This window comes from Lampetra fluviatilis, chromosome 25, assembly GCF_964198595.1.
Source record: "Lampetra fluviatilis chromosome 25, kcLamFluv1.1, whole genome shotgun sequence".
Lineage (NCBI taxonomy): Eukaryota > Metazoa > Chordata > Hyperoartia > Petromyzontiformes > Petromyzontidae > Lampetra > Lampetra fluviatilis.
Window position 1 is genome coordinate 6,628,207 of NC_136299.1, and position 25,565 is coordinate 6,653,771.

At 53.9% G+C, this 25,565-nt stretch overlaps 2 protein-coding genes across 2 annotated transcripts in view; both read left to right on the top strand.

Moving 5' to 3' along the window:
- LOC144941721 (EH domain-containing protein 1-like) overlaps positions 1 to 7,681 on the top strand; it is a 28,175-nt gene extending 20,494 nt beyond the window's left edge. The window contains exons 5-6 of the mRNA XM_078868113.1: positions 3,039 to 3,203; positions 3,801 to 7,681. Of these exons, the coding sequence (XP_078724239.1) occupies positions 3,039 to 3,203; positions 3,801 to 4,334 (699 nt within the window). The 3' untranslated portion in view covers positions 4,335 to 7,681. The remainder of the gene's footprint in view (positions 1 to 3,038; positions 3,204 to 3,800) is intronic.
- A 5,479-nt stretch (positions 7,682 to 13,160) lies between these two features.
- Positions 13,161 to 25,004, top strand: LOC144941616 (equilibrative nucleoside transporter 1-like). Its single transcript, XM_078867937.1, has 12 exons — positions 13,161 to 13,183; positions 16,422 to 16,523; positions 16,839 to 16,920; positions 18,088 to 18,287; positions 19,136 to 19,284; positions 20,091 to 20,225; positions 20,628 to 20,729; positions 21,499 to 21,602; positions 22,955 to 23,066; positions 23,259 to 23,335; positions 24,314 to 24,522; positions 24,815 to 25,004. Exons 1-12 carry the CDS (start codon positions 13,161 to 13,163, stop codon positions 24,924 to 24,926), a joined length of 1,407 nt encoding a protein of 468 aa, XP_078724063.1. The 3' UTR covers positions 24,927 to 25,004.
- The last annotated feature ends 561 nt before the right edge of the window (positions 25,005 to 25,565 follow it).

A 25,565-nucleotide genomic window follows, 5' to 3' on the forward strand; every position in this document is an offset into this window, starting at 1 on the left:
TAACAAAACGTCAATTAGTTACTTCTTCAGCCCACTGGTGTGTTTGAAGAGTGAATCCACAACATTTAGAATTTGAGTTCGACGTTTCGCTGGTAATTACATCCAGCATCTTCGGGCGATTTGCTAGAATCGCGAATAATACTGGTCGCGAAAGCCTACGTGTTAAACTAAGGAGAAAATGTTGACCTATTATTATCAAAGTATCTGAACTTCAGCACAAGAGAGACAAAAGTGGCTGTGCGTGATCCAGTCCACACCACGCCCATGTGCAGCATTTCGGCCTTAATAGGTGCTCTCTGACAGAACTTGCCTCTGTAATCCATACGACAACAAGGGGTGGGGGGGGTAGGGGTACCTCGGTGTGTGTGTGTACGTGCGTGGTTATGTATGTGTACGCACGTGTGTACGTTCCTGGCTTCACTCGGAACGACAAAAATGGTTTCATTTGTCACGTAAAACTAAACAGACATAGAAATGGCAAGACGTGAATAATGTGTTCCGCAAGTGGGGAATCATTTTGTTCAAAACCTTGTTGTCGTAAGCGCTCCCTTTCCCGCGCACGGTTACTGCCGCAGGATTTGGCGAGCATCCATCATCGGTTCTCCTGAAACTTCTTAAACAAACAGAAAAAAATCAAAACTTTGCAACTTTCCATCAACTCGACGCGCCAGGCGCCGTGAAGTTGTTGGCGTAGCCCTGACCGGTTGCGACCGGGCTCGAGAGCTGGGCGTGAGATCGGAGGGAGCAACGCGTTTTCCTCTCCGACGCAGCGCCAACTCAGAGTGCAGTGTTGTTATCGCACATGCACACACAAAGACAAAGATCCCCCGTGTAGCCTTAACAGACTGGGGCAAGTGCTGTTAGCGAGTAGCACCTATGAAGGCCGGCACGTCACAAGAGAGGGGGTGGTTGGCCAGCACCGCATCTGACCACCTTTGTCTCCCGAGTGGAGCTGTTTACACACCGGACGAGGTACTCATTTGAGGCTGAGTCGACCGAGGGGGGAGGCCCAGGACCAGCTCAGATTATTGTCACTGCTGTTGGCCACGAGCAGGAATCGATCTCGGGTCGCCGGGTTCGTAGCGCAGCGTGCTAACCGCTGCACTGCCGCTCCACGCACACACACACACGTACACACACGTACACAAATGCTCAGACACACGCGCTCGTGGTGTGTTCTGTGCCCGGGGTGAGGGGGGGGGGTGTGCTGCAGGAATTTACTGTACGATTGAGGAAAACACCTGATAGCCCACAAGGTGTCATTGTTCAGAAAATGCAACACGTTCCATTTCAATTACGCTGTGTGCGTGTGGCCTTAAAGAGACGTTTCGGGCGATGACCCTTCTTCATGGCAGATTGCTAGGCCACAGAGATTTCGAGTTGGACAATGAGAGTTGGAGATAGCACTTGTTTACACCATGAGGTCAGATGAGAATTATATTTTAAAAATATCTCTTCCGATGAACAGTTTTCAAATAGGCATATAAACACTTACCTACTTGTAACAGACAACCCCTTCAATAATCACAAAGTGTTACTATATGAGCTGTTCAGAAAGTATGCTTTTGTCGAGAGTAGACGGTTGAAGTGGATGGAAAAACGTAAATGATTGAGTTTCTTTTGCGGCTGTATGGGGCGAGACGAGGAAATAAAACCCGAAGCGGCTTGTAAAGTGGCGTGGAGCCCTCTCTGGATCGCGGGTGCATGGCACCGCATCTCCAGATGCGTGGCACCGCATCCAGCCACGTTTAACAAATGCCCACGTGGTCCCTTGCTAGTGAACTGCTGCCATAGGCGGCGAACGCCCCACCACGAGGCTGTGTCAATACTAAACTAAACTATTTTTTTCTTTACCAGGCAAGGGCCCACCGAGCTATATAGCTCTTTTTCAGAAGCGACCTGGCCACAAATGATAGCTCAACAAAGTGGCTTCTCATATGGAAATTCATGGCAGCGAACTACTCTAAACGCATGTTTCTAAATGTGGAGGGAAAAACCGAAGGACCCGGAGAAAAATCCACACAACCATGGGGAAAACACGCAAACTCCAAATATGCAGGCAGCAGGGTCGGGATCGAACCCACGACCTCCTGAATACCAGGCGAGGAGGGAGTTAACATCTCACCACTGTGTCACCACCCTCACTCGCATGTGTGCCCGCGCGTCTAAACCACTTCCACGCCGAGAAATCATGTCTCGCTTTAAATTAAAATGTTAACAGAACTGCGTCAGCTGATGCTGCGTTCCCTTTGCGGTCTCGTTCACATGGCTGGGGGTTTGCAGCTGGGGCGAACCTTTACGACCACTGTGGACTCCGTTTGTTTGTTCACTCAAGCACGTTAGCAGGAGAGAGCCCTGTGCTGGCCCCTGCCTCCGTGTGCCGTAAACCCACTGATTGAGTTGCACGCTCGTGAATTGTCTGCTTCACTTCTGATGATCCGGAATTTAATTCGCAGTCTGCGCTAGCAGATCAGAGCGAACCCAGTGGCCCGAGTTCGATTCCAGGCTATGACTCACAGCAGTGTGGAGTGATATCTGAACCGGTGCTGGCCTGACCTTCCCCTGCCCCCTTCACCAACTGGTACTGATCAACGTGGTCAAATATTCCGCACAACCGCCACAGCGGAAGGTGGGGAGCATAGATAATGGAGCCTAGTATGGTACAATGGCTATTTTTGCTCTGCCTTCTGCTGATAACGCAACCTCATAGGGCAGCAGCATCAGTAGGAGCCGCCTACTACACCTGTGTTATGCACAGCGGTCACCCATCCAAGCACCGTCCAGGCTCAACTTCTGCTTAGCTTCTAAGCTCTAATGGTATCAGGTGACGTGGTCATAGGGAAAGCAGGTCTGTAAATGTCACACTTTAGACTTGTTTCCTGATTGGTGACTCCACAAAAACAAGATTGTTGACTTGCACCAGGGCCGCAACACATAGCCACAATGGGGGAAGGGGGCGAGGTGGTGGGGGGCATTGTCTTTGGCTGCACAATCGTCCGGTCCGGTGCTGACTGCGTGTCCTCCGCGTGCCCGCCTAGGTGCACGCGTACATCATCAGCCACCTGCGCAAGGAGATGCCAGCCGTGTTCGGCAAAGAGGCCAAGAAGAAGGAACTGATCGCCAACCTGGGCGAGATCTACACGCGCATCGAGCGTGAGCACCAGATCTCCGCCGGAGACTTCCCCAACCTCAAGAAGATGCAGGTAACCGGGCGTGCCAGCACCGCCCATGCCGCCTGTCCCGCCCGGTTCTCGGTTCACCACGGGGCCCGGTGTCTGTGTTCCATGATCCGCCACTGAAAGGGGTTAAGGCGAGGGTAAAGGCACAGCTCTTGCAACCGCTCGCTCGCTCGCTCCACTGCTGGCAGAAAGGGCCTCCGCGCGTGCGAGAGGAGGGCATCTGGCCTAACGCTTCCACGCTGGCCAAGCGTGGGAGCGCCCACACTTTCACCCCACCACACGCGATCTGCCGACCGACCAACTGTGGTGAAACCCATTTACACTGCTGGGTGGACAGAGGCAGAGGGGGGGATTTGAAGAAACCTATGCCGCTCCGGGAGATGAAGGGCTTAGAGGAGGCTTCTCTGGGTGAACTTAGGCGTGGTGATGATTAACACCAGCGAGTGAAACTTCTGCCGGAGTGCAATTGGCCCTAAACGGGAATTATTGTAAGAATCCATCCTTGTGACGCTGCAGCCGTGGTGACCTCTTGAGTGCCCTTTAACCCCTGACCCCTACACGGCCGCCCCCTCCCCCGCGCCTCCCCCCCCCGTGTGCGTACGCCGTGTCGCCCGCCCACAGGATCAGCTGCAGGACCAGGACTTCAGCAAGTTCCACACCCTCAAGCCGAAGCTGTTCGAGAAGGTGGACGAGATGTTGAGCCAGGACATCGCGCGGCTCATGGGCCTCGTGCGGCAGGAGGAGGCGCGTGTCCCTTCGCAGGCGGTGCGCGGCGGCGCCTTCGAGGGCACCGAGAACGGGCCGTTCGGTCGCGGCTATGGCGAGGGCGCGGGCGAGGGTGCCGACGAGGCCGACTGGGTCGTGAGCAAGGACAAGCCGGCCTACGACGAGATCTTCTACACGCTGTCCCCGATCGACGGCAAGATCAGCGGCGCCAGTGCCAAGAGGGAGATGGTGAAGTCGAAGCTGCCCAACACGGTGCTCGGCCGCATCTGGAAGCTGGCGGACGTGGACAAGGACGGCATGCTGGACGACGACGAATTCGCCCTCGCAAACCACCTCATCAAGGTCAAGCTGGAGGGGCACGAGCTGCCCGAGGAGCTGCCCCTGCACCTGCTGCCCCCCAGCAAGCGCAAGCTGGCGATGGCCGAGTGAGCGGCGCCGCGCGTGCGAGAGCGGGCACCCGCGCGCGGTGCTGCTCGTCGTGAAGCGTCCCGCGTCGGCTGGGAGCCGGCGCCCACTTTTCAGTGCGGAGCTCCGTGCCTCTGCGGAGATCTTCCACGGCTGGCTTTGCACACTGGGCTTTGCGCGGGGGCCACTTAACCGCGCACGTGACTTTGTCTGCACGCGTGCGCACGCACGCACACACATGCACGCGCGCGACGATGGTATGAAGAGCAGGCCGGGAGAAAGAACTCCAGCTCGCTCGCCGTGACCTGCTGGCTCGCGCGTGGTGGCGAGTTCACGCCCGTCTTCACACGCACGCGTTCACATGAGCACTTGTCAACGCGCTTGTGCCACGGGAGCGAGCGTGTACACGCAGCCCACGTGCGTGCTTGCTCGGGAAGCTCCCTTCTGCCGACGCCGTCTCGCCGTTAAACGCGTCTTGTGTTCACCGATGTAAAGTTTAACTCGTAACATAACTTAAGCCGTCCCATGTCGGCACACGTACATAGAAAAATATTAATGCTTTGGAAAGGAATATATACATATATATGAAAACTAAACAAAGGGACACTTTCCGTAGATTCATTCAATTTAAACACTGTTGAACAAAAATGCAGAAGTTGTCGAGTGAGATGACATTTGCGTGCTTGTAAAAGTTTATTATAAATATTAGCCGTTGGCTTTTCCGCCAAAATACAAAAAAAAACTTCTGCATTTTGCCCCTGGCTCTCACCACACGCTCGCCCTTGAGAGACACCGAGCACCGCTTCCGGTCGGGAGCAAGGGGAGTGGGCGACCTTGTAGCGCACGGCCATTGTGAAACCCTCCAAAGGTCACCTCGAGGAACCCGGTTCCCCTGTCCGAGACTCACATCACTTATAGACTGGGGGTAGGTGGTGCAAGACTGGCAGTAGCCACGGTCCGTAGCAGGAGGTATACTGGATGTGGTGTGTGCCGGGTGGCAGTCCGAGTTGCCGTCCTGGGTAAAATAAAATTGAGACAAATGTAGAATTAAAGTGATGTAAATTAATGGGTGGCCAACTGCCCCGCAAGCCACTGTTGAGATCCTGGGTTTGAATCCAGGTTTCAGCTGCCCGCGATGAAATTAGATTCTCAAAGCGTGCAGCAGCGAGTTTATATTCTCAGGCCCGGTCACCAATGACAGGGCAGATAAACATCGCGTTCAATTCGCATCTGAGAATTACCAATGCTGGTTTAGACTTTGATGTGCCAAACATTGCCATCTGTGGCATAGTGACGTAAAAAACCCGATAGCACGATCGGTTGCGATAAAATTTCAGGACGAGGACATGAAAATTAGAAGACAAAAGAAAAACAGCACGACAAAACAGTGACACGAGTAGGAGGCCAACAGTTAGCAAAGAAACGCGACCTTTTTGGCGATGAGAAGCGAGCGTTAACGAGCCTCGTTTCTACTCCTTGACATTGCGAAGAGAGAGGGCCTTTAATTTGTGTGCCATGCCGTGGCTCACCTGGGCGGGTGGGGCCGCACCTGGGAGGCGGCGCTAGCCGTGCGTTAATTTGCCTTTGTTTGGCACCACGAGCCACGGGTGGGTTCGTTTATAAACGGCGTGGCACACGACACGGCGGTCGTGGAGCGAGGCTGCCGTGCACCCCGACACCCCATATCCGACCTAGACGGTGTGCCCAGGAACCGGGGCGGTGTTTCCGAGCCTTAATCCGCACTGTTCATGCCTTGGTTACTCCAGCCGCGCTCTATGGACGAGCAAACACTCCAGTGCCACCGCAACACTCGCATCTGGCTGTCTTGGCGTCCGTACGCATTTTACTCCACAGTGGTCTTTACCCGGCAGTTGCCGGTTGGAGCCAGTGTGTCGCCACACCTGGCGGCAGTGAGCTGGAGTTTATTTTTGGTTGGCAATGACAGATGATGTTTGTGTACCCGGGAAAGCCCCGCCGCATCTCGAGACTCGTTTTCTCAGCAGGAGACGGTGTTGCCGTTTCCCCCAGCTGAGTAAATCTGCAGGTGAATTTCTTCCAAATTTGGACCGCAACGCCGGCACATGTGGCCTACACTTTTTTGACAAACGGTCACGTAACGAAAAAACCTCTCGCGTCCACTGCGAAGCGCAAAGCCTGCGGATCTTTCCGGCGACCGCATCCTCTGGCATGTTACCGCCTACCCGCCCGTCCGGCTGCTGCCCGGCGGTCGTGGTGTGCGAGTGGCCAGGTGTTCGCTCATCCAACCCCGCTCTATTCTTTCCCCTCTGTCCAGCCACGAGGTGTATTATTGACTATGATTTCTGTTGTTGTTTCTTAGTGTTTGTTTTTGTTGTTCATGGCGTTACAGTAGAAGCTGAATGTCGGTCTGCTCAGGCCCATCCAGGGCCTCCTAAAGGCCCATTGTGGGGCCCTCATTTCTGTGAGTCCCGGAGAAAATTGCCCCCCCCCACTCTGGGCGGCCCTGTGCATTCCTCTTGGGAGCAAGCACTCCTGTGCTCATATCCGAAGTAGTGTGCTTGTATCAGATGTTCTGTGCCCCCTCCCCACCAGTGTGAGGATTCGTTGCTTGCTTCAGACCTGTGCTTACACGAGGTGTAATTATGTCCATCTTCTACTGTACTCTTAGCTATGTCCAGTTGATTCTTTCCCGTGAACTAATTCGTGACGGCAGAGGTCAAGTTTCATAAAAAAATAAACTGCGACGTCATTCCCAGAGAGGGGCAGCTCTTGTGTTGGGGACGGCTGGTTGGAGCCCAGCTGCGGGCACCGTTGTGACACGTGTCGGCCCGCGTGCAGGCTGGTGCACCAGTTCGCTTGACACCCACAGAGACAGCTGCCACTGGGGGGGTGGTTGACACATTTCAAATGGCTGTGACGGAGATGCAATTCGCTTGTGGCGTGTCGACTGCTCCATCGATGACAAGTCGTCGGTGCGTGTCCCCAGTGCCCCCGTCCATTGGTATCCCCCCACCATAGCCTAGGACCGGATGAGCACACGGACACCTGCCCTGTAGACTCGCACGGTGAAGGATCTCCAGTCCATTGGGCCCTCGTCCGCTGCTCTCACGGGCCGGGTGATGGGCCACATCCGTGCCCGTTCTTGCACCGGACGCGGGAAAGGCTTCCCAGTCCGCTTGGGGGGGGCTCTCGATCTCAACCGAGCCACACACCGGCCCCGCGTCTCCCACTGCCGACTAACTGGGTTGAGAGAGGGTTCTGTAAGAGGGGACGGTGTTCCTTCCACCTCGATCCTTCTCCGTATCAACTGTCGCCCCCTCGTGGCCCGCTCCTTCAGCTACAGCCTCTTTTTTTCCCACTGAGCGACGCTCCATTAAAATGTTACACAAATTCATCACGAGCGTGGTTGTTCGTGATGGTTGTTGGTGATGGTTGTGGTGGACTTAGAGGACGGCGTTTTTTGTAAGAGACGCGAGGGGAGATGGGCGATGCCAATTCGGGCGGCGGTGACACCGACCCCTCAATCCCCCCCCAACTCGGCAGCCGCGGCATCTTCATCTCTCAGAGGCCCAATGAGCAGTATAAGCAGCAGCAGCACCTGCACCCCTGATTTTCCGCATGAGGTGTCCTGCAGGGGATAACTTTCCAAGCAGTTGAGAGCGGCAGTCATCGGTGCGAAGTCCAGACGGCGTTGGTGGTGGAGGCGGCCCGCGGATTGAGGCTACAATGCCTTTGGGAAGTGCGAGATAAAACGAAACGTCCTTCACCGCCGCGCCCACGTGCTGCTGCTGGGTGCGTGGGTGGTGGTGGTGGTGGGGGGAGCGGTGGCGCAGTGGTTAGCGCGCGCTGCGCTACGGACCTGGGCACCCGAGTTTGGGACCCGGGCACCCGAGTTCGATACCCGGGCACCCGAGTTCGATTCCCAGTCACGACCAATAAACTAAGTGGCGACTTCTTAGGTTTTTTCGGTAAAGTCACGTAGGTAAAACATCAAAATGAATGAAAATAAAATACCGAAAAAACCTAAGAAGATGATTCCTTGCAGTCACGAAAGCTTCAAATCTAGAATTAAGTGGCGACTATTTTATCGGGGTTGTGCTCGGCAGGTGAAGAGGAAACGAGGCGTGTGCGCTCAGTCGGTTCGCAGTACCGACTCTGCGCGTGTCCCATCGCCCACCCCTCACCCCCCTCTCCCATCGCCCACCCCCACCCCCCTCTCTCACACCCAACCAGCCACCAACAAGAGATCGACAGCCACACACGCTCAGTCAGCCTCACACTCTTGACACACACACACGACACGTACACAGCATCACACACATATACATTGACAGTTTCGCACAGCCTCACAGGATCACACACACAGTCTCAAACACACACACAGTCTCAAACACACACACAGTCTCACACACACAGTCTCACACACACACGCGGTCTCAAACACGCGAGGCGCGTCACCCCGGAACCTTCCGAACCCCGAGAGCTGGGACCCAACATCCCGACTCTTCACCTGCAGCAGCAGCAGCAGCCCCTGCGGTGAGCGAGAGGACCCTGAGTGAGGAGACCGGGTGAAAACGGGAGGTACATGCGCAGCCCGGACATTTCTGTACTCACGACACAATTGGCGGACGAGGCCACCACGCGCGAGAGAGCTCACCTCGTGTGGCGGGTGGGATACCCACACTTTTACCCACCGATCGGTGTGCAATTGGTGAACCAATTTGGTGAACCAATTTACAGCGCTGGGGGACTTGGGGAAACTTGCACCGTTGTTTCAACTGCCACTTCGGAAGATCGAATCTAAGGGGCGATGATGTTGTTGATAACACTGGTCAACACACTTTTTCTGGCATAAGGTATTCCAACGGTTACAAGGTAATTTTGGGGTGCCGATTCTAAATCTGGCATCAGTTTTTGTCTATCACATCAGGTTTTTGAGATATCAAATATTGCATTTTCAATAAAAACTGCAGAAGAAAAATATTAAATAAATGTGGATATCTACATAAAATTATATTATAAACACACTATCCTAAAATACAGCACCATATTTTAACACTAAAGCAGTCACTGGCTCGCAACAACTTGCAATCATAAGTGACAGAGTTAATTTCGGGTAAAATCAATGAAAATGGGGTATGCCGATAGCATAAAAAGGAGATGTGATAGAGCAAATCTGAGATCAGATTTGGAATCAGCACCCTGAAATTAGTCTAAAACAGCTGCAAAAGTCCAGGCCTGAAAAAATTTTTTTTTTGTTGACCAGTGTATAATCGTAGCGCCCTCAATCACTGATTCTCAAGGACCCCCTTTTGCTACATTGGGGTGTTCGACCCATCCACTGCTGGATGAAGGCCATGTCGGTAATGGGGGTTTGACCCTACTTCACCACGCTGCGGGTTGGCGCAGTGGGTACGGGGAGGGGGAGGGCAGGACCGGTTCGGAGATCCCCAACATCACTCGTGGCAGGAAGTCGAACTCGGGGATGTAGCCAGGAGCACAGTGCGATAACCACCACGACGCCACCGCTACAGCACGTGCATTGATTTTGCTGGGTTAAGGGGCCATCCATTGAGTAGGTGCGCAAAAATCTGTCAAAACTTGACCCCCCCCCCTCCCTGTACGCACGCGGACTTTTTACACCCTCCCCCCCCCGAATCCTATAGAACGGCCGATATTTAATCCACGCAGGAACGATAAAGGATTAATAATATTAGCGTGTTTAAGTAAACAGATAGTCCACCGTCGGACTATCTAACTCATTTGAAGGCCAATGTAGACACATTATTAACGAGGCTTCACCCCCCCTCCCCCCTCCATGCGTGCGTACTAAATGGATGGCCCCGTACTTCATAATTATAAGTGGTCGCGCCCACGCTATGCGCGCACGTCTGGACACGACTACAACAACGACTACAACAACAACGACTAAAACAACTTCAACTACAACAACTTCAACAACAACAACAACGTGTCTAGGGTTGAGACGCCGAGGGGGGGGGTTCACATTGGGTCGCTCCATGGAGCCCCTCGAATGGGTATTTGGCCTACTCTTCCACGCCCGCCAGACGTCTCGGAAGACGTGGGACAAACCACACTTTGCCCCACCCCAAGCGACCTGTTAACCCGTTCAAACTGCTGGGTGGATAGAGGCGGTAAGAGGAGAGGGGGCGCGGGAGGTATTTTGTAATCTTGCTCCAGTGATTCAACTTGCCGCCCCGGGAGATGGCATCGAACCGTCGACCCCCCTGGGTGACGGGTCCATTGCGTTGCTCACCGTTGCGCCACCGTGGCTACGTGTGCATGACTCCGCGTGATATTAAGCGAGGGGGGCAAATATTAAAGTGCAAAGTTCACCTGCGGAATGAGGCATAGGGGTGGAATGGTGGCGCAGTGGTTAGCGCACTTCGTCCTTCTCAGTTCGATACCCGGACTCGGCTAGCATCGCTAGCGGTCGATATCCGAACCGGTCCCCTTGGTAGTCACCCCCCCCCCCTTGCCCTTCATGAACCCACACTGACCAGCGTGGTGAAGTTATGGTCAAGCAACCACTGTGACGGACAACACGGCGTGGAGGAGACCTTCATCCAGCAGTGGATGGACCCCGTTGAGTGAAGAACGCATTGTGGGGGATGCTGCACTTGCAGCGGTGCACATGCACAAGTAACAACAACACAAACACAGATACGGTAACTACTGTTGACGAATGCGTTGAGCGTTTTTTGTTGTTGTAAATAAACAGATATATACACGAGGAAGAGATTACAAAACATATACAGTTTACTGGATATGAATGTTTACATCTCTGTTAACCAAGCGAGTGGCGTTTCACGACGCGGAGACGCTCTTCACCCAGCTAGTGGATAGACCATGGCCGATGACGACGATGATTCTGTTGATGATTATAATTATATAATCGGCAATGTAACACCAAGGCTTTCTATTCATAATAAAGTTTGTTGGGTTAGATTGCATAATTATTAATGAGTCCGTAAACCCAATCGATAAACGTTGTGGGTTTATTATCCAACACGCCGGGTGTGCCGCCGTCGTAAACTACTTGGCACGCTTTGTTGACCACGTCACTAACGTTACTAATTGGATGTGTCGGCTGGAGGTGGGGTTTACGACGCATTAATAATTACGCGAAATATTTTTACAACGTTATTTTCAATTTTTACAAAGCAAGTCAGCATAAACATAACGCTGACTAGGCAAGCGATACAGCCGGGCCCCCGCTGTCTGTACCGAGGGCCCGCGAGGGCCAGGCCACGTGGACCGCGCAGCCACGCGTGGCGAATCGACAACCAGCGTTGGCCTCAATGCGAGCAGTGAAGCCCTTCGGTAGCGTGACATCGTTAGCAGATCAGAGCCACCCCACCACCCGCCCGCCCGTGCACGGATCGCCACAATTATAAGCGGGCATCGGTGGGAGCGAATCTAGGGAATGCACAGCGATGGAGTCTGTTCCGTTCTTGCGAGTGATGGCAACGTGTTCGCGCGATAAGTGACGGCGTCCAGGTCTGATCGCCACGACTAGAGGGGCTTCAGGAGCAGAGTGGAGTGAATCTGTAGGATCCACAGTGGGGAGTGAATCTGTACACAGCACAGCCTCACAGTTGTGTGACTGTAGACTAGACGATGGAAGTGACCCTAAATAATCCACAGTGGTACCAATCGACAGAATAGATGCATTAGAATCAACCCGTGTGGATCGGAAATGTCCAATTCCCTCTCCCGTGCGTTGAGTCTCATTGGCGAGGCTTGGGGCGAAGTTGGTGTAGCGTCCACGCGGGGAAGATGGGGTGCTTTTTTGTCCGAGTTGCAACTGGTGGCTCGGCGTCTCATGTGGTGGTTTCATTCCCCTCTTGTCTATTCATCCCCGTTAATATTGTATTATTACTACGTAGACTCATCGCCGTGGGGGGGGGGGGGGGGCACACAGGTGATGGGGGTTATTTTGGGAGCATCTCTCGTGATGAACCCGGCACGGAGCCCGGCCCCCATCTTCCAGCCTTCGGAGGTGCCCCCCCCGCCCTCCATAAATGTCTCGAGCGAGGTTGGGGCGAGTGGCTCGTGAATCGAATGCTCTGAGCCGGCACCGTGCAACGATGAAAGATCAAATCCTATGCCCGGTGTAAACGGATTCATTTAATCCGTGACATTCCGGTTGAACGAATTCGGGACGTGCGCCTTTACAGCGCGGTGGGGGGGCGGGGGGGGCGGGGGGGGCGGGAGGAAGCCCCCCCCCTGCCCCACCCCCGGGGAGGCTCTGTGACATCATCTGCCAAGGACCCGTTCTCAGACGCGGGGAAGATGCACTGCTTGCTGCAGAGTTCCGATCGGAAGACGTCTCGTCTCGTGACCACACTCGCGCCAGGCGTGTGTCAGGGCGTGTGAGGTCAGGGGAGATGGAGGGGGCGGGGGGCAGTAGCTGGGAAGTGGAATTTAATTGGTGAGTCTGGTGCGCGAATAAATTCAATTAGGTTTTCCAAAAGCGAGGGAGCGAATCTGACTGCGCACGCCTCTCTCTCTCTCTCCCGGGAGGACCGTCCTCGCGTTGAGCTGTGGGAATCCGCGAGGCAGCTCCAGACCGTAGCACCACGTGAAGATGATCCCGGGTGGCTCAGAGGTTAGAGCTCCGAACCGATCACCGCTCAGACCCTGGGTTAAAATCCAGGTTTAATCCAATGCCTGTGAATTAAGCCAGGTTCTAAAGGGGACCGAATTGATGGTTTCGGCCCGATCACCAATGCCTGCGCAAACAAAAAAAACGACGATCACATTCAATTGGGGTTCCACTCTTCATTTGACCAAATCCAGCTTTGAGTGTTCTGAAATATCGGCGTGGCTGTCACGCGACAGGCATTGATGGCCCTCAAGTTCCAGGGAAGGTTGAGGAAGTGCTGTCGTGTAGTTGGTGGAACAGAGGTCTAGAGGCCGACTGAAACTGAATTTCTGGTTTCGGCCGAAACCGAAAGTTAAAAATTGACTTTTCGGCCGAAACCGAAAGTTAAAAATGGACTTTCGGCCGAAACCGAAAGTAAACCGAAAGTAAAAATTTTACTTTTGGCCGAAACCGAAAGTTAAAAATTAACTTTTCGGCCGAAACCGAAAGTAAACCGAAAGTAAAAATTTTACTTTTGGCCGAAACCGAAAGTTAAAAATTAACTTTTCGGCCGAAACCGAAAGTTAAAAATTGACTTTTCGGCCGAAACAGAAAGTAAACCGAAAGTAAAAATTTTACTTTTGGCCGAAACCGAAAGTTAAAAATTAACTTTTCGGCCGAAACCGAAAGTTAAAAATTGACTTTTCGGCCGAAACCGAAAGTTAAAAATTGACTTTCGGCCGAAACCGAAAGTAAAAAATTGACTTTTCGGCCGAAACCGAAAGTAAACCGAAAGTAAAAAAATTACTTTTGGCCGAAATAGAAAGTAAAAAATTTACTTTCGGCCGAAACCGAAAGTTAAAAATTGACTATCCACCGAAACCGAAAGTATGCGAAAGAGGCCATTTGACAACTTTCGGCGCCGAAACCGAAACCTAATTTCGGTGGGCCTCTACAGAGATCACACGAAGGGCTTCCCAGTGGCAGCTCCGCGATAGCCGCTTCCACGGGCCGTTCTCTCGAACAGGAAGGGGGGGGGGTCGCCGCACCTCTCCGCGAGGTTTCCGATTCTTCGTCTCGCGAAGGCGGCAGCGGCGCGGTGAACAGAGCCGGGAGAAAGTGACCCCCTGTTTAGCAAACGACAGAAAGGGTCCCCGCGTGGATCATTGCACACAGAGCGTGTTGCGTAACTGCGGTAGATCTGCGGACCTATGAACCCCCCCGCACCTTTGTTTTGATTTATTTTGCAATGTGCCAACATAAGTCCCCCTACACCGCCACCCCCCACCTCACAACTTCTCACCCCCCTCTCTCCACTCTCCTCTACCTTCCCACTCCTTCTCCTGTCCCCCTCCCCCTCTTTCTCCCCCCCCCCCCTCGTCCCTCGCTTGTCTCCCCTCGCTGTTCCTCTTCCTCCCCCCTCTCTCTCATTCCTCTCTCTCCGCTTCGTCCGTCTGCGTCCACCACTCTCCCCCCCCCCTTCTCCTCTCCCTCAATCAGAATGAAGATGAGCAATGAGGATCAGCGTTGTGGGTCAAGGCCAGGGTCATTTAGGGTCAAGGCCAGGGTCCCTGCGAGGGTCAGGGTTAGGCTAAGGGTCGGTGTGAGGGTCAGGGTCTCTGGTCAAGGTTCGGCTCAGGGTCTCGCTCCGTCACCACCTCGCACGCTGCTGCGAATTTCCCCGGGCCGTTTCATCAGCACCATCATCATCATCGCCATCAACAGCATCACCATCAATAGCATGAGCATCATCATCACTGTCAGCAGCAGTGTCACCATCATCACCATCACCTTCAAAACCATCAGCAGCATCACCATCAATATCATCAGCATCATCATCACCGTCAGCAGCATCATCTCCATCATTATCAGTAGCCATGGTCTATTCACTGCTGGATGAAGGCCTTTCACCTACGCCGTGTTGCGGTCACCCATCGCACTCCGTCACTGCTCTCACGGTGGTAATTCTTTAGTGTTCGTTGGGTCATGACCCCTTTACAAAGACATCCCCTCGTGACAGGGGCCCTGTTGTTGTCATATAAACGCCGCTCTCTGAGTGTAAACACGGCAGTAAACGTGCGAGAACTAAGATTAGGCTGAGGTGATGCGGGAGGGACTCGCAAATCGGTTTAGGGTGGCTGGGGTGGGTCGTTGTGTGTGTGTGTCGTTGTGTGTGTGTGTCGGTGTGTGTGTGTCGTTGTGTGTGTGTGTGTCGGTGTGTGTGTCGGTGTGTGTCGGTGTGTGTCGAAGGAGCGGTGGCAAAGTGGTTAGCGCGCTGTGCTGCGAACCCGGCGACCCGAGTTCGATTCCCGTTCATTGGCGACAGCGAATATCTTTACTTATGTCCTGGGTCTCCCCAACATCGACTTGGCCTTCAATAAGTACCTGGTGCGGTGTGTAAACAACAACAACACAACCCATGAGCATTTGGGGGACACAAAGACGGCCGCACAGGCGCTACTCGCGAGCCGGGGGACGACTTGGGCGACGGTGCTGGAGACAGAGGGATCCAGTCAGGGATGAGGCCGGGTCCATCACGATGATGCTGTTGATAATGATGCTGCTGCTGTTGTTGTTGATGATGATGATAATGTTACTGCTGCTGCTGTTGTTGATGATGATAATGTTACTGCTGCTGCTGTTGTTGTTGTTGATGCTGCTGTTGTTAATGCTGCTGTTGATAATGTTACTGCTGTTGTTGATGATGCTGCTGTTGATGATGTTGCTGTTGTTGAGGATGCTGCTGTTGATGATGTTGCTGTTGTTGAGGATGCTGCTGTTGATGATGTTGCTGTTGTTGAGGATGCTGCTGTTGATGATGTTGCTGTTGTTGAGGATGCTGCTGTTGATGATGTTGCTGTTGTTGAGGATGCTGCTGTTGATAATGTTACTGCTGTTGTTGATGATGCTGCTGTTGATGATGTTGCTGTTGTTGAGGATGCTGCTGTTGATGATGTTGCTGTTGTTGAGGATGCTGCTGTTGATGATGTTGCTGTTGTTGAGGATGCTGCTGTTGATGATGTTGCTGTTGTTGAGGATGCTGCTGTTGATGATGTTGCTGTTGTTGAGGATGCTGCTGTTGATGATGTTGCTGTTGTTGAGGATGCTGCTGTTGATGATGTTGCTGTTGTTGAGGATGCTGCTGTTGATGATGTTGCTGTTGTTGAGGATGCTGCTGTTGATGATGTTGCTGTTGTTGAGGATGCTGCTGTTGATGATGTTGCTGTTGTTGAGGATGCTGCTGTTGATGATGTTGCTGTTGTTGAGGATGCTGCTGTTGATGATGTTGCTGTTGTTGAGGATGCTGCTGTTGTTGTTGATGCTGTTGTTGTTGATGATGCTGCTGTTGATAATGTTGCTGTTGTTGAGGATGCTGTTGTTGTTGATGATGCTGCTGTTGACGATGTAGCTGCTGATGCAACTGTTGCTGCTGATGATGATGCTGCTGAAAGATGTAGCTGCTGCTGCAACTGCTGCTGCTGCTGATGATGCTCCTGCACCCATTGAATCTCGTCGACCACCAGTCTCGCCCCAAGAGTCACCACGGCGGTGATCGGAACCGGCAAGGTGGCCCCGGCGGAGACGGAAGGTGGGGGCACGGCGGTGTGCGATGGCCCGCGGGACAGGTGAGGGGCCTCACACACATAGGCGCGGATCACGTGCTGACAGGGTTGTACCGCCTATTGGGAGCTTCTCCCAGCGCGCGGAGCGAGATGTCGGACATCATGCCAAAGCAACACGCGGTACAACCCGGAAAACACATCGGAGAGGTGTACAGCAAGTAGGTTGCGTTGAATCAACGGCCTATACGCATGAACATCCGAAACTATGAACACCTAAACTCATGGACAGGCACACCCAAACTCATGAACACATGATCACCCGTGCACATAAACACCTGTACGCATGAACACCTGGGCACGTGAAACACTTGTGTGCAGGTTTAAAGCGGTGTGGATCATCTTCTTCCTCCTGGGTCTGGGCACGCTCCTTCCCTGGAGCTTCTTCATCACAGCCGAGGAGGTGAGGACGGGACTCGGGGTGGGGTGCGGGTGCGGGGATGATGGCTATACAGGGACTCCTCTGCTTATGAACAAGTTAGGTTCCAAAGGTCTGTTCGTAAGTCGATATGTTTGTAATTCCAACTTTACTCCTGTCGATTGCAAAACATGCTGTACGGAATGTACACTAAAACACGGGGAATGGTTTTAAAAGTTGTATAATCTCCCGTAGATGTAGATGCCACTGGTTCTTCACGTTCTTTAGATGTAGATGCCACTGGTTCTTCACGTTCTGCAGATGTAGATGCCACTGGTTCTTCACGTTCTTTAGATGTAGATGCCACTGGTTCTTCACGTTCTTTAGATGTAGATGCCACTGGTTCTTCACGTTCTGCAGATGTAAATGTCACTGGTTCTTCATGCTCTGCAGATGTAGATGTCACTGGTTCTTATGTTCTGTAGATTCCACTGGTTCTTCATGTTCTGCAAATGTAGATGTCACTGGTTCTTCACGTTCTGCAGATGTAGATGCCACCACCGCCATCTATTGCGCGGCGGTTAACCTTACGACTCTCGGTCCGAACAGGCAACTGGACATATGGACAAGTTTGTTCGTATCTCTGAAAGTTTGTAAGTCGAATATTCGTAAGTAGAGGAGGCCTTGTAATCGACAACAAACCGCCTCGTCATGATGACGATGGTGATAACGTCTGGAGTGATCACCGCACAGACACTCTTACAAGAATCCCATCCCATCGTCTCATCCCCCTCCCCCCCCCCAAGCCCTTTCAATAGTAACATCGCACAATCCAAGAAACGTGTCGCTCCACTCCCTTATCGAGTACAATCTTAATAGTGCTGCTTGTTGCCGGCTGCTCGGCGTCTTGGCCCGTAAGTCCTTCGCTCATGCGATCCACGCAGCAAAGTTGGCGTGAGCGAGCGAGGCAAGTTGCTAGCCGTGCAAACGGTATTTTTTTATGTGGTTAGACATCAGATATGGGAAGGCTACGGATCATCTGCTTCTGCATAGTGTTCGTGCGGTCGGCTGCCCGGCCATGACCTCGCCTTTCCCTCTTACTCCCGCACCCCTCCCTCCCCATACCCCCCACCCCTCCCTCCCCATACCCCCCACCCCTCCCTCCCCATACCCCCCACCCCTCCCTCCCCATACCCCCCCACCCATCCCTAGTATTTCAAGAGTCGTCTGGCCCAGCGACACGTGAGTTCAAACGCCTCGGGACAGCCGGGGCTCCAGGGGAACGCGAGCGAGGTGGGGGAGCACCACCCCGCGGACAGCTCCCTGGAGCGCAACTTCAACAGCGTCCTCACGCTGTGCTCCATGCTGCCCATGCTGATCTTCACGTGCCTCAACTCCGTGCTCCACCGGCGGTGGGGGCCGCGCGAGGGGGGAGGGAGGGGCTATGGGTGAGGGGAGGGTGCGGGCAGTATTGCCAACCCACCCCCCATTATGTATTAAAGAAAACTCGACAATAACACTGTTGTCTATAAAGAAAAACATTTATAACAGACGATGATTCGGGCAATTGTCCTCCCCATAGCACATACCTGGGGTGGGGGGGGGGGTAAAGTATTTCCCGAACCTTCGTCTAGTATAGATTTTATTTTAAGGCCACACGCGGTGGTGTGCTTGACACAATGTGTCGAGTGTATAGTTTGTTAACTGTGATTTTGCCACACTGCCAACGCAGTAACAGCAGCAGCAGTCGATCATTTGCCCCACGAAGCAATTTCCTTGCCCTCCCAGCTCTAGCCTTGTGCATCATGGTAGCAGCAGCAGCGATGTGATCCAGCAGCTAAACGCCAATGTCGCGAGGTCTGCGTAAGTTTTCGCTGCTCCTCTTCCTCCTCCATTGAAGGAGCACGCGGGTCCCGTAAAGCTCTCGCGGTGCCAAGCAACGCCCGGCAGCTGTGGACGAGTCAAACCAGTCCGGGCCACTGCCTCCCCACCGGCGGCACCTTGAAACTCAAAAAAGCCCCTTGTCCGCTCCGTGATAGCTGTGACCAGATCCATCTCGTAACACACGTGTTGCACGTGCTCACCCGCGCCACGCTCCGTTAACCTGTGCGTTGACCTGCGCACGCCCTCACCCGCGCCACGCGTCGTTCCGCCTGTGCGTTCACCTGCGCGATGACGGCGTTCGCCCGTGAGTCCACCCACATGGTGTTTACCGATGTTGGCGGTGTTGCTGCTGACGCTGATCCTGCTGCTGCTGCAGGATCTCCGAGCGCGTGCGCATGCTGGGCAGCCTGGTGGCCATCCTCATCTTCTTCGTGCTCACCACGGTGCTGGTGCACGTGCACGCGCTCAGCCACCAGCCCTCCACCTTCTTCGCCATCATCATGGTGACCGCATTCCTAATCAACTGTGAGTCCCCCACGCGGACCCCTGTGGACGGCGCGATGTATCCGTATGTACGTAGGTTGAACTTCTTTCGCACCGTATGTAGCCAACCGTGGCTAATCGGAGGTGCGGACGGGCAGCAAAGAGGAAGGCCTCGCAGGGGTTGAACTATTCTACTGAGTAAACAGTGCGTGAGAATACAGTTGTAATACTCTAGCAGTAGAAATCAGTGTGGCACATTAGGAATGGATCACTCGTTTAATTATTTCCTTGTGCAGCAAGGGAGTAAAGTGTGGTTCTGTGAAAGTCCTGATGTGCTGTGCAGTGCATCAATGCATGTGTGTACAGCAGCATGTGATGACTGAGTTGGGCCTGTAGGTGGCTGGCAGGGTTATTGAATAACCGCACTTGCACACCAGTCACGTGGTTAATGGCGACTCGGTTGAAGAATTGCTGTGTGTGACACCACGTGCTGTTGCATCTTACAGATTGCCACAATAAATGTGTTTGCCCTCGATTTGGAGCACCTGCCCACGTCCTTCATTTCGAGTGTGCAACCTCAGACTACAGTCGTCGGCGATGAACTCTCATATCGATACTTATTCTCAACTCAAAGAGGCGCTCTGAAGCTGTCCTGCTCTCTTCTCTGGCCAATTGCTAACTGACTGCCCACCTCCTCAGCCGACGATGACGGTGATGAGAGTAACGATAGTGTTGTTGATGATGATGTTGATGGTGGTAGTGATGATGGTATTGTTGATGGTGATGATGATGTTGGCGATGATGATGTTGTTAATGGTGATGGTGGTGTTGGCGTGTCGCCATCGCAGCTTTTGTTGCGGTGCTGCAAGGCAGCATCTTCGGCCTGGTGGGGCTGCTGCCACTGAACTACGCGGTACCTGTCATGAGCGGCCAGGGCATGGCCGGGATCTTCGCCGCCGTGGCGATGATCTTCTCTCTGTTGCGTGCGGCTCGCCCACACACACTCACCCACCAACACACACTCACCCACACACACTCACCCACACGCGCTCGCCCGCACACACTCACCAACACGCGCTCACCCACACACACTCACCAACACACGCTCACCAACACACACTCACCCACACACACTCACCCGCACGTGCTCGCCCACACACACTCACCCCCACACTCACCCACACACGCTCGCCCATGCAATCTCCCACGCACTCTCGCCTGCACATGCTCACCCCCGCGTGTTGACCACAGCGACAATGGAGATGTGTCATTCACTATGATGGGTCAGAGTGTCGGGGTCAGGGTACAGGGGTCAGGGTGCTGGGGTCAATGTACGGGGGTCAGGGTGCAGTGGTCAGGCTGCTTTGTCTCCGTGCTGTGTGCAGAAGGGAACGACCACAGCCACAGCGCCTTTGGCTACTTCATCACGGCGTGCGTCACCATCTTCATCACCATCATCGCCTACCTCGCCATGTCCCAACTCGTACGTTGACCTCACCACCACCATCAGAACTTTTTCTACCATAATTAAATACCACAACCTTCTTCATCATCGTCACCGTCATCATCATTATCAGCACTGTCGTCTCCACCACTCCGACCGTTATCATTGTCTCTGCAATCATCATCATCATCGCCACCTCATCTTCCTCCTCAATGTTGTTATCGTTGCTGATGATCTCGTTGCTGTAGAAGTTTGCAACGTTTTACTTTTCGAAGAGGGGTCGAGGCCACGAGGCGGAGGAGCCAGAAGGGTACAGCGTACCTGGTGAGTCGCAGCCTCGCTCACTCACCTAGTGAGTTCTCACCAAAACCCTCGCCCTACTAACGACTATAGCCCGATATGACAACCTAACCCCAACCCGTAACCCTAACCTCGACACCACTTTGACCAATAACCTAATCATAACCTTGCAGCCACCCTCCAGCTTTCCCCTCCACGTTAAGAATCAACTTGCATTTAGAGTATTTGGCTGCTATACATTTCCACACGGTGATAAGCCACTTCGTTGAGCTATCATTTGTGATAGCCAGGTGGCTTCTGCAAAATAGCTACATAGCTCAGTGGGTCTTAACTGGTAAAATAAATATTCTAGTTTAGTTTACTCCTCTCTGAAACCGATAGCCCTACACTGACCCTAATCTTACCCCAAGCCCTACAGTAAATGAACCCCTTACCATAACCTTGACCCCATTCCTACTATAACCTCAGCATTGACCCCTAACCCTAAACCTCTCCTACCCCGACCTGTGCAGAGGGTAATAAGCAGCCGGACGGGGAGGGCCCCGAGTTGGAGTTGGATGCAAAACCCGAACCCAAGATCATGGAACCAGACTCTGTGCTCTCAATCTTAAAACAGGTGTGAGCCACCATCTCCATCACCACCATCACCACCATCCCGTAGCGTAACGAGCATGGGGGCAGGGGGCGCCTTGCTCCCTCCCTTGGTGGCCAACGCTACGAATTGGGGCACCCTTGAAAACAGTTTAGTTTAGTATTGGAAGCGGTAGGTTTATTTTACCATAAAGAAATGTAATGTAAAGTAACGAAACGTAATTTTATTTAAATGATGGTAACTTGAGTAAAAGAACATCGGACATAGATCTCCTTGTCTGGGATATTTGTGTCATTAGATACAGAGGTGGGACAAAGTCATTGTTATGCAAGTCCAAGTCGAGTCGCAAGTCATCAAATTCATGACTCGAGTCTGACTCGAGTCCAAGTCACATGACTCGAGTCCACATCTCATAGGTGGGACAAAGTCATTGTTATGCAAGTCCAAGTCGAGTCGCAAGTCATCAAATTCATGACTCGAGTCTGACTCGAGTCCAAGTCACATGACTCGAGTCCACACCTCTGATTAGATACACGTCAATTATATTGCAAAGAGGTTCCTAGGAGCTGTAGTGGCTGCATTTACAGGTAGGAACAACAGTCCCACACTGCCCACCAGGGATTATTTTTCTGTCTGTCGTGCATAGCCCCTCCCAAACATGCACGCTCTCGGATTGGTTGAAGTGTGTCACGTGACCGCGAGCCAGCAGCCAACCAGAGGTGCGCCCCTCTCAAACATGTACGCTCCCGGATTGGATGAACCAAGTCCCTACCTGCCCACTCTGAAGGAACGTGTTTTCGAAGACGGAGCGCCCCCTACAGCGTCAAGTGTTCGAGACCGTGAGCGTAATGATGCGATTAGGGCAAGAGGAGCCGAGATATATAAAAGCCGAGGTGCGACCGTGCGAGAAAAGTCAAATATTGGGAACCCACCTGACCGTTTGCAGCACCCACTGAGCTGATAATGCCATTACTACACCACTGCCACCAGCGTCATCTTCATCGCCACATCCCCCTCCACCACGTGTGACGATGATGGTAAGAGGGTGTCGTGCGTGGGGCGAGCTTGGTTGACTCTTCGATAGCCGAGGTCAATGTTGGTCCCACTGTTCCAGTCACATGCCAACGTCGGTCAACGTCGGACCAACATTGAGCCAACGGTTCCAACCACATGCCAACGTTGGGCTAATGTTGACTGGGGAGTCGCATATCTATTGCTCAGGAAAGCCTCAATGAGCCTCAAGACGCACTGCGTGGAGGGTGCTGCCTTCGTACCACTGGGCACAGGTTAATCGTCGAGCGTCCGTTTTTGCCCCGCGGGGCGGTAGCGGAAGTTCCCGGGGAAGCTGCGTGGCTGACGGGGGGAGGTGTACGCAGATCTGGATGCCGGCGCTGTGCGTGTGCCTCACCTTCACCATCACGCTCGGCGTGTACCCCGCCATCACCGCCGACGTTGTCAGCACCAGCGCCACCCCGGGGAGCCGATGGGGTGAGCGCCATACTTCACCATTCTGGTAAAATTCACACCCACTCCCGACCGCCCATGTGTCCTTCAGCTCACCACATCCCCATCGTGTCTCCCTCGTGTCTCATCGTGTGGTCCCCGTGTCTTTCCCGTGTTGACGTGTCCCTGTGTGTTCACACGTTTCTCCCCGTGTCTCCTCCCCGTGTCTCTCTCCAGAAATCCTCTTCATCCCCATCTCGTGCTTCCTGCTCTTCAACCTCCTCGACTGGGCGGGACGAAGCTTCGCTGGATTGGTGATGTTTGTGAGTCGCGCGCGTACGCACATGCACAGAAACAAAGGTCACTCGTGTAGCCCACGTGGGCTGTGGGCGCAAGTTATGTTAGCGAGCAGCAGCAGCACCTATGAAGCCCGGCTCGGCACATGAAAGGGTTGGTAGCCAGCACCACGCCCGGCCGCCTCCTTTGTATCCTAGGACTGATGTTTACTGCACACCGCACAGTGTGCCTATGAAGGTCTTTACTGTCGACATGACCAGTTTATGACGATGACAACGACGGAGGACAACGCGGGGCACATTGAGCAGCTCCCGCGGGATCGTTAACATCCGCTGTGGAGCGGTTGGTATTTTCTACGGTTAACACAAACCGCAGAATTAACCGGGGCGGCCGCCAGACTCGAACCTCAAACACCTCGCGCAACGAGCGGCGAGGAAGCTGCCCACTCGCGACAACGGCGACAGTGATGCTGGTTTTTCCGATGATGTAAACGGTGATGGTTTTATGCGAATGCTCTCACAACCAATGTCGTGCTACATAGCGAGTTACTTTTGGGTGAGATGGTAGCGCCACTATGATGCCAATTGGCAGCGGTGCCCTCCTCCACCCGATGGAGCCAATCTAATGAAGCTGCCACGTGGGAGAAATGACCCGATTGACTCGACTCTTCAGCAAACTGGAGGAGATCGAGTTGAGGATGTGGAGGAGAGGACATTTTTTTTGACAATTTATCAAAATTGTCCTTGCTTTTCAACATTCCTCCTCTGATTTACTGTACACCGAAAGAGTAACCAACGACGACTCTCAATGATGACGGCGATGATCACGATGATGTCCTCATTACCCTCCTCCCCCGTGTCGCCCCCCCCGTGTCCCCCCCCCGTGTCCCCACCCGTGTCCCCACCCCGTGTCCCCCCCCCCCTGTGTCCCCCCCCCCGTGTCCCCCCCCCCCCCGTGTGCTCCTCCTCTTGTCCTCCCCGTGTCCCCCCGCGTAGCCGCGCATCGGGAGCCTGTGGCTGCTGCTGCTGCTCGTGTGCGCGCGCGCCGCCTTTGTGCCGCTCTTCATGATGTGCAACGTTCACCCTCGCGGCGCCGCCGCACTGCCGGTGCTCTTCCCGCACGACGCCGTCTTCATCGTCCTCATACTCCTCTTCGCCTTCAGCAACGGATACCTCGCCACGCTCGCCATGTGCTACGGGCCCAAGTGCGCGCGCGTGCGGCGGCATCACATCGCGACAGCAACATCATCGCCGTGCGGCTGCATCACCACCACCGCCCGCCCGCCACCATCACCATCACGTAGTGACATCGTAATCATCACCACGACATCGCCCAGCAGCGTCACCCAGCAACGTCACCGTGCGGCGACATCACCCATCTCCTCGTGTGTCACAGTGCCGGCCTTCAACGGTGCAGCTCGCGAACAGCCCTTGCCCTCAACAGTTTGTTGTGGCTCTGTGACGGATCTTTGCCTTTGTGTGTGTGTGTGGATGCAGGAAGGTGTCTGGCCACAATGCCGAGACGGCCGGTGCCATCATGGCCTTCTTCCTGTCGCTCGGCCTGTCGCTCGGCGCTTCCATTTCCTTCCTCTTCCGTTCCCTCGTCTGACCGCCGCTGCCCTGGGCATCGTCGGGCGGTGGAGTCGGGCAGAGCACGGCGGTGGACGCGTGCTCCTCAATTGGGCTCACGAACCCGTCTGTGCAGACCTCCCAAGTGTTATCGCCCTCCAGGGGGGGGCCTTGGGGCCTCGGTGAGGCTCCACTGGATGAATATCGACACGGTCGTCACCGTCCTCGCTCTGCTCGTCATCATCATTTTGTTGTCATCATCATTAATCAGTCATCATCAACAGCGTTGTCATCAATCAGTCGGAGCTAAGTATGAGTCTTCATTAAGTGCCATCACCTCGTCGTCAGTCGTCGCTGCGACCTTTGCCGCCGCACGGCTGTGGCAGTGTCGGGGCTGGAGGGTCACGTGGTTGAGTGGCTGGAGGGTCACGTGGTTGAGTAGCTGGAGGGTCACGTGGTTGAGTGGCTGGAGGGTCGCGTGGTTGAGTGGCTGGAGGGACGCGTGGTTGAGTGGCTGGAGGGACGCGTGGTTGAGTGGCTGGAGGGTCACGTGGTTTGAGTGGCTGGAGGGTCACGTGGTTGAGTGGATGGAGGGTCATGTGGTTGAACTGGCGCAGCAGCAGGCCCGGGGGAGACCTCCTCGCTCCCCTGTGGAGGCCGTCGTGCTCGCCGGGGCCCT

What these genes read in the sequence shown, in the direction of transcription:
- LOC144941616 (XM_078867937.1), top strand. Translation starts at nt 13,161, where the DNA reads ATGGCCCTCAAGTTCCAGGGAAG. An exon ending in TGCGATGGCCCGCGGGACAG is followed by an intron (nt 16,524 to 16,838) that starts GTGAGGGGCCTC and finishes ACTTGTGTGCAG; the next exon opens with GTTTAAAGCGGTGTGGATCA. An exon ending in CACCCCGGGGAGCCGATGGG is followed by an intron (nt 23,067 to 23,258) that starts GTGAGCGCCATA and finishes GTCTCTCTCCAG; the next exon opens with AAATCCTCTTCATCCCCATC.